This window comes from Coregonus clupeaformis, chromosome 19 (genome assembly GCF_020615455.1).
Source record: "Coregonus clupeaformis isolate EN_2021a chromosome 19, ASM2061545v1, whole genome shotgun sequence".
Classification (NCBI taxonomy): domain Eukaryota; kingdom Metazoa; phylum Chordata; class Actinopteri; order Salmoniformes; family Salmonidae; genus Coregonus; species Coregonus clupeaformis.
Window position 1 is genome coordinate 7,463,631 of NC_059210.1, and position 9,101 is coordinate 7,472,731.

Sequence of the window (9,101 nt, forward strand, 5' to 3'; positions counted from 1 at the left end):
CTGCCTCGGAGACGTCCGAGATCCTGGTTAGGGAGGTTTTTTCAGGGTCCACGGTTTGCCCAGTGATATCGATTTTCCCGACCGTGGCCCTCAGTTTACCTCTGCTGTCTGGAAGTCCTTCTGTTTGGCCATTGAGCTACAGTCAGCTCACATCTGGGTTTCACCCCCAATCTAATGGTCAGGCGGAGAGAGCCAACCAGAAGATGGAATCCACGCTTGCTGCCTTGTCTCCTCCAACCCCACCTCCTGGGTCTCTCTCAGTTGCCTTGGGTTGAGTATGCCCACAATACTCTCCCTACATCTGCCACTGGGATGTCTCCCTTCCAGTGCCTGTATGGCTACCAACCTCCCTTTGTTCCCTTCTCAGGAGAAGGAGCTCTCAGTGCCCTCTGTTCAGGCCCATATTCGTCGTTGCCACCGGACCTGGCATCGGGCCAGAAAGGCACTCCTTAGAGTTTCGGACCGGTATCAGCTCCAGGCGAATCGTCGCGGATCCCCGCTCCCACCTATACCATCGGGAGATAGGGTCTGGTTGGCTACACGGGATCTTCCTTACGGACTGAGGCTAGGAAGTTGTTGCCGAAGTTCATTGGTCCGTTTGTGGTGGAGAAGGTGAGTCAATCCGGTGGCAGTTCGACTCAAACTACCGAGGACGCTCAGAGTCCATCCCCACCTTTCATGTCTCCTGCCTCAAGCCTGTTCTCCTCAGTCCTCTGTTGCCTCCTCCGCTCCCCTCCTCCTCCTCGGATGATCGGAGGTGGTCCTGCCTACACGGTGCGACGATCATGGATTCCAGACGGCGGGCCGGGGTTTCCAGTATCTCGTGGACTGGGAGGGTATGGTCCTGAAGAGAGGAGTTGGATTCGCGGCGACAGATCCTAGATGCTGACCTCATTCGTGACTTCACCGCCTCCATCCTGGCGCTCCGGGAATCCGCCCGGTGGCGTTGTCGGAGGGGGTACTGTAACGATTCCGGCAGTCTGAGTCGGTTCCGTCTGTGTATTAGTTTTTCTGCTCGGGATCTCCAGTTTCCCCGAGGGTTCTGGAACGCTCCCTGCCTGGTTGCCGCCGGCAACGTTGCTAGGCGGGAGCTCTATTGATTTCCGCACCTGCATCCCATCAGCAATCTGTCACACCTGGTCCTGATCATCACCCTTCTTAGGCTCTGTCCTAACATCCATTCCCTGCCGGATCGGTAGCCATGAACATCACTCACCCGGAACCTTCACCCAACCTCTGCCTGATGAGGGCGGCTGCCGAGCCATTACTGGACCTACCACTGCACCCTCAACAACCCATCCACGCCACCCGCTCTGTTCCCTGGATTATTCAGCCTCACTCGTGGATCTATTAAATAAACACTCACCTTTGTTTCAATTTACCTTGTCCTGGTCTGCTTCTGGGTTCTGGCTTAGTAAACCGTGACAGTAACCAGAAATGTGTTAAACAAATCAAAATATATTTCTTCAAAGTAGCCACCCTTTGCCTTGATGACGGCTTTGCACACTCTTGGCATTGGTACTGTATATCATACAGCCCTTCTTTGAGGGCCTAGTTATACCCAGTGGTGTCAGGAATCTGCTGGTTCACAGGCCACGTCATGCCTGCAAGTCACATTATGCTGGCTTGCAAAGTGATGTGTGATTCCTATTGGAATCCAGTCAGCGTTAGGATATCCAACAAGTGGAATTGTTAATCACTCACAACCTGCATTCATAATAACTGCCAGGGTAGGGAAGATTGAATACTGAGACTACCTCAATCATCTGAACTGGAACAACCATCTCAGTAAAGGGTGCTATAAATCTATCTGATTGGATTAGTTTAGAAAACTGTAGCTTATTTATCTTCGTGTAGCATAAAATGTAATCAATGTACATGCAAAAACACAGATATTACAGTAAAACAAACAATTCTGAAAATCTCCCTGCATGCTGGGAAATATTATACAGTTGAAGTCAGAAGTTTAAATATACCTTAGCCAAATACATTTAAACTCAGTTTTTCACAATTCCTGACATTTAATTCCCTGTCTTAGGTCAGTTAGGATCACCACTTTATTTTAAGAATGTGAAATGTCTGAATAATAGTAGAGAGAATTATTTATTTCAGCTTTTATTTCTCTCATTCCCTGTGGGTCAGAAGTTTACATACACTCAATTTGTATTTGGTAGCATTGCCTTTAAATTGTTTAACTTGGGTCAAACGTTTCGGGTAGCCTTCCACAAGCTTCCCACAATAAGTTGGGTGAATTTTGGCCCATTCCTCCTGACAGAGCTGGTGTAACTGAGTCAGATTTGTAGGCCTCCTTGCTCTCGCACACGCTTTCAGTTCTGCCCACAAATTTTCTGTAGGATTGAGGTCAGGGCTTTGTGATGGCCACTCCAATACCTTGACTTTGTTGTCCTTAAGCCATTTTGCCACAACTTTGGAAGTATGCTTGGGGTCATTGTCCATTTGGAAGACCCATTTGTGACCAAGCTTTAACTTCCTGACTGATGTCTTGAGATGTTGTTTCAATATATCCACAAAATGTTCCTTCCTCATGATGCCATCTATTTTGTGAAGTGCACCAGTCCCTCCTGCAGCAAATCACCTCCCAGCATGATGCTGCCACCCCCGTTCTTCACGGTTGGGATGGTGTTCTTCGGCTTGCAAGCATTCCCCTTTTTCCTCCAAACATAAACAGTATTTTTGTTTCATCAGACCAGAGGACATTTCTCCAAAAAGTTCAATCTTTGTCCCCATGTGCAGTTGCAAACCGTAGTTTGGCTTTTTTCTGGTGGTTTTGGAGCAGTGGCTTCTTCCTTGCTGAGTGGCCTTTCAGGTTATGTCGATATAGGACTTGTTTTACTGTGGATATAGATACTTTTGTACCTGTTTCCTCCAGCATCTTCACAAGATCCTTTGCTGTTGTTCTGGGATTGATTTGCACTTTTTGCACCAAAGTACGTTCATCTCTAGGAGACAGAACGTGTCTCCTTCCTGAGCGGTATGATGGCTGCATGGTCCCATGGTGTTTATACTTGCGTACTATTGTTTGTACAAATGAACGTGGTACCTTCAGGCATTTGGAAATTGCTCCCAAGGATGAACCAGACTTGTGGAGGTCTACAAATTTTTTTCTGAGGTCTTGGCTGATTTCTTTTGATTTTCCCATGATGTCAAGCAAAGAGGCACTGAGTTTGAAGGTAGGGCTTGAAATACATCCACAGGTACACCTCCAATTGACTCAAATGATGTCACGCTCGTCTAAGGAGGAGGACCAATGCGCAGCGTTGAAGGTGAACATATTTATTTAGAAAATGATCACACGATCAAAACAACAGACGATAACGTGATGTCTACGGTTGAACACAAACCAAATAAGAACAAGAAACCACAAATGATGAATGCCTAACGGCTACCTAAGTTGACTCCCAATCAGAGACAACGAGCTACAGCCGTCTCTGATTGGGAGCCACCTGGCCAACATAGAATTACAACAACTAGAACATAAACAAATGAAAACTCACACCCTGGCTCAACATACTAGAGTCCCCAGAGCCAGGGCGTGACAGTACCCCCTAAAGGCGCGGACTCCGACCGCGCCATCCCATACAACAGGGGAGGGACCGGGTGGGCACTCCGCCTCGGCGGCGGATCCGGCTCCGGACATGACCCCCACTCCTTCTCTAACCCCCAAAGTACCCCCTGGTCGGTCTGGCCCTGCTGACCAGAGCTGAACTGAACACTGGTGGAGCGGATTGCTCTAGCTCCGGCGTGACGCAGACCTGACCGGTGCGGACCCGCCACCGGTGGAACAGGCACGGGCCGTGCGGACTACGACGCACACCACTGGCTTGGTGGGGAGCAGGAGCGGATCGAGCGGGCTTGACAACGCACCACTGACTTGGTGCGGGGAGCAGGAGCGGGCCGGACCGGGCTGGCAGGCGCACCACTGACTTGGTGCGGGGAGCTGGATGGGCCGGACTGGGCTGGCGGACGCGCACCACAGACTTGGTGCGGAGAGCAGGACGGGCCGGACAGGAGCTGGACAGCACCACTGACTTGGTGCGGGGGCAGGAAGCGGGCCGAGCGGGCTGACGGCGCACCACTGACTTGGTGCGGGGAGCAGGAACAGACCGGACCGTACTGGGGACACACACCACTGGCCTACACCGGGATCTGGAACGGGCCGGACCGGACTGGTAACACACCCCAGTACCTCTCGCCGTGCCTCTCCACCTTCCATCCCCTCTTCGACCAGTGGCCCCCGTAACCTGGCGGCCTCCTCTGGCAACCCGCTGGGCCACTCTATCGCGGCCTCCTGCTGCCCCGACGTCGTGAGCCCCCCCCTAAAAAAATTCTGGGAGTCTCTCTTCCCCGTGGGCCAGGCCTCTATAATTCTCGCCCAACTCTCGCTCTTCTGCTTCCAATCTCCGCCATTCAGCTCCTCATTCGGCTTGACCCAGTTGAAGCTCTTCCTCCACTGTTCCCAAGTCCACCCACTCTGCTCCTCACTAGGCTGCTTGGTCCAGTTCTGGTGGTTTCTTCTGTCACACTCGTCTAAGGAGGAGGACCAATGCGCAGCGTTGAAGGTGAACATATTTATTTAGAAAATGATCACACGATCAAAACAACAGACGATAACGTGATGTCTACGGTTGAACACAAACCAAATAAGAACAAGAAACCACAAATGATGAATGCCTAACGGCTACCTAAGTATGACTCCCAATCAGAGACAACGAGCTACAGCCGTCTCTGATTGGGAGCCACCCTGGCCAACATAGAATTACAACAACTAGAACATAAACAAATGAAAACTCACACCCTGGCTCAACATACTAGAGTCCCCAGAGCCAGGGCGTGACAAATGATGTCAATTAGCCTATCAGAAGCTTCTAAAGCCATGGCATCATTTTCTGGAATTTTCCAAGCTGTTTAAAGGCACAGTCAACCTAGTTGATGTAAACTTCTGACCCACTGGAATTGTGATACAGTGAATTATAAGTGAAAAAATCTGTCTGTAAACAATTGTTGGAAAAATTACTTGTGTCATGCACAAAGTAGATATCCTAACCGACTTGCCAAAACCATAGTTTGTTATCAAGAAATTTGTGGAGTGGTTGAAAAACAAGTTTTAATAACTCCAACCTAAGTGTATGTAAACTTCCGACTTCAACTGTATATTGAATATCTACAATGGTCTTGCTGAAGCTCCCTCAAGGCAGTGAGTATAGAACTGGTAGATTTTGTTTGGTTTTGGATAAAGTGGTCTTGCTGAAGCAAGCACAGTAATTAAATTAATATGATCTTTTTTTCCTGTGTTGTGTCCTCAGACGACTGAATGACCAAAATGTATTATGATATTAATTATATGATAGCAATATATAACCTAAGTGTATGTAAACCTCCGACTTCAACTGTATATGGTTCTATGTAGAACGCTTCTTGCCTTCCAAAAAATAATCAAAGAACCCTTTCTTCGAAAAACGATTCTTAGGATGTTAAAGGTTCTAGGTAGAATCCTTTGCCTTACAAATGAACCCTTGTCTTCCAAAATGGGTTCTTCTGATCAAAATGGTTCTTGGTAGAACCCTATCCCTCCGCAAAGAACCCCTTTTGGAACCCTTTTTTCTAAGAGCGTACTGTCTGACTGTTGTATGTCCCTCTATGTCTCTATCTCTAGCTGGACGAGGATCTCCATCCCCTTACCCAACGCTGCCCTGACTGACAACACTCAGTTCCGCTGGAGACAGGGTGGCATGGGAGCTGGCAACATGTGGGCTATAGACAATGGTGAGAACAGTGGTGGTCCTGTAAAGAGCGTGGGACTAGCGACCTTCAAGTTTGTTGGTTCAATTCCCCTCAGATATTCACTTACTAAAAATGCAAAGATAATCAAATTCCCATCTTTCAAAGGTATTCTATTTTGGTCCGAGTAGTTCATTACTAATCTCTCTGTATTCTGTGTGTCTGTCCAGTGTACATCGGTCCGTCCTGCCTTCGTTTCTGCTCTGGAAGAGGACACTGCTCCCGTACCGGCTGCAAGTAAGAACAGATCTTAATTAAATAATTAACGATATCATATCTTGAATGAATTATTCTCATTCTCAGTGATGCTCATTCATCAAAAGCCTTCCAGCTAATATCGTTATATATCGTCATCAAATCATTTTATTTCTATGATTCATTTATGAGAATAAATGTTTTGTCCATATGGGTACCTCCCCTCTCTCTCTCTCTCTCTCTCTCTCTCTCTCTCTCTCTCTCTCTCTCTCTCTCTCTCTCTCTCTCTCTCTCTCTCTCTCTCTCTCTCTCTCTCTCTCTCTCTCTCTCTCTCTCTCTACTTTGCTCCTCTTATATTTATTTATTTTCTCTTTCTGTCTAATTTCCACCTCCTTCCCTCATAATCTCTTTTTCTTTCTCCCAAATTGTTATCCTCCCCCTCCTCGCTCTCCCCCTCCCTCCCTTCCACTTCCACTTCCCTCCCCCTCCTCCCCCTCTCCATCTCTTCTCCTTCCCCTCCTCGCTCCCCTCACTCCCTTCCTCCTCTCTCTCCCCTCCTCCCACCTGTGCTCCTCCCCCTCGCCCTCTCTCCCCCTCTCCTCCCTCCCTCCTTGTCCTCCCGTCCTCCTCTCCTCCTGTAGGTGTGACCCAGGGTTTAGTGGTCCAGCGTGTGAGCTGGCCTCCCAGACATTCCCTGCCTTCCTGTCAGAGGGCTTCTCCAGTCCCAGACTCTCCTCCTATCACAGGTACACACATGTTTGATGTTAACCATTGTGTCTGCTCTTTGGGGTTTTGGCCGGGGTTTCTGCATTCTATGTGGCTTTACCAGACTCTCTGTAGTGCCATCTGATAGGCCCTTCTAAACAGATCTCTTTACTAGACTCTCTGTAGTGCCATCTGATAGGCCCTTCTAAACAGATCTCTTTACTAGACTCTCTGTAGTGCCAGCTGATAGGCCCTTCTGAACAGAACTCTTTCTTGCTCTCCTCCTCTCACAGCTTCTCCTCTCTGAGGGGAGCGGAGGTTAGTTTTGGCTGCGGGGTTCTGGCCAGCGGCAAGGCTCTGGTCTTCAACAGGGACAGCAGACGACACCTGGTGACCGCACCGCTCGACAGCTCACAGGCCAGGTAGAGTACACACACATCTTTGACTATGGCTTGATTTTCAGTGTTTGACAGTTTAACTTTATTCCAGTGAGATCATGGCTCATCATCTCATCTTCTCAGTATGGGTCCTCATCTCTGATTGATACCGCTGTTCCAAACAGTCACTCCTACCTCCTCTGTCACACATCCCTTGGGTCGGAGATGGATGGGGACTGCGGATGACAGGAGAGATGAGGGCAAAGAAAGACAGAGGGAGCGAGAGAGATGAGATGGCTTCTGTGTTAGATTGATTATGCCTGCTGCGGCTCCCTGTGTGCCACCTGACGGCCATATTTAATACCAGTTTCCTCTCTGATTGAGTGATCACCTGCCTGTCAGAGGAAACTGGGCAGGTGACTGAGCCAGAGCCAAGGACAGAGGGAGCTGGGGGCTGAGTGTGTCACTGAGGGCAGGTTGTATGTACTGCAGCTCTCTGGGTGCTATCATCTCTTCCCTAAATGCTAACATGTCAACTCTCACTGACACAATATGAGCTGAAGGTGTAAACATGGCTCTAAATGTGTCTAACTCTCTCTCTCTCTCTCTCTCTCTCTGTCTCTCTCTCTCTGTCTCTCTCTCTCTCTCTCTCTCTCTCTCTCTCTCTCTCTCTCTCTCTCTTTCTCTCTCTCTGTCTCTCTCTCTCTCTCTCTCTCTCTCTCTCTCTCTCTCTCTCTCTCTCTCTCTCTCTCTCTCTCTGTCTCTCTCTTTACCTCCCGACTTTTCCTCTCATCCTTCTCCTCTATCTAATTTTGTCCTCATTTGTTTAATCATCTCATCTATCATTCTGCCACCCCCCTCCCTCCCTCCCTCCCTCCCTGCCTCCCTCCTCCCTCCTCCCCTCCCTCCCTCCTCCCCTCCCTCCATCCGTGTCTATTTGTCTGACCCCTTCCTCCCCTCCCTCTCCTCCCTCCCTCCATCCACCCCTCTCTCTCTGTCCTTATATTCCCAACTTACACACCTCTCTTTCTCTCTCTCTTTTTCTCTCTCTCTATTCCCAACCTTGCCCTTTACACACACCCCCTCCCCCCTCCTCCCCCCTCCCCCTCCCTCCCTCCTCACACCTCCTCCCTCCAGGTACCTCCAGTTCACTCTGCGTCTTGGCAGTCGTAGCATCCTGAGTTCCTGCCCTGCCCCTGACCAATCAGGAGAGGGAGTCCTGCTGCATTACTCCTCAGACAACGGCATCACCTGGACCCTGCTACAACACTACGCTTACCAAGGCTTCCATGAACCCAGGTACTGAGGGGGGAGGGGGGGGGGTCTGTAATGCTGTTAACACACACATGTCCTCTCTTCATGGAGGCCAGATGGTGTGGGAGAGACAGATATGTAAACTACAGGGACCCATTGACTCATTTATTGTTGTCTCTACACACACACACATACACAGAGCAGGGCCTGGGCCACCATCAGGGTGCTCTTCATCAGGGTGCAGAAGGCTGGAGGCAAAGTGTCAAGGATAGAGGTGTGTCTGCTGAGAGGAGGTCATCCAGACCCAGCCTGAGTCAGTCAGAGCCTTGCTAATGTGACTCATTCCAGCTGGACTGCTTGGGTTATTTAGAGAACATTGATCCATCTCTCTCCCTCTCCCTCTCCCTCTCTACCCTCTCCCTCTCCCTCTCTCCCTCTCTCTCTCCCTCTCTCTCCCTCTCCCTCTCCATCTCTATCCCTCTTCCTCTCTCTCCCTCTCTATCCCTCTCTCCCTCTCTCTCTCTCCCTCTCCCTCTCTCTCTCTCCACCCCACCCTCTCCCTCTCTCTCCCGCTCTACCCTCTCCCTCTCTATCCCTCTCTCCCTCTCTCCACCCCTCTCCCTCTCCCTCTCCTTCTCCCTCTCCTTCTCCCTCTCCTTCTCCCTCTCCTCCATCCTCCCTCCCTCCACCTGCCATTATCTCCTTTCTCTTTCTCCCCCTTCATCCCTTCATTTCTCCCTCTCTCCATCCCCTTCTCCCTCCCCAATCCTC

General features: G+C 49.8%; 1 protein-coding gene across 1 annotated transcript in view; it reads left to right on the top strand.

The window, feature by feature from the left end:
* The window catches only part of LOC121531548 (reelin-like), a 97,049-nt gene that overhangs the window by 19,253 nt on the left and 68,695 nt on the right, over positions 1-9,101 (top strand). Inside the window, exons 12-16 of the mRNA XM_045205196.1 lie at positions 5,675-5,784; positions 5,970-6,036; positions 6,636-6,740; positions 6,993-7,121; positions 8,214-8,375. Of these exons, the coding sequence (XP_045061131.1) occupies positions 5,675-5,784; positions 5,970-6,036; positions 6,636-6,740; positions 6,993-7,121; positions 8,214-8,375 (573 nt within the window). The remainder of the gene's footprint in view (positions 1-5,674; positions 5,785-5,969; positions 6,037-6,635; positions 6,741-6,992; positions 7,122-8,213; positions 8,376-9,101) is intronic.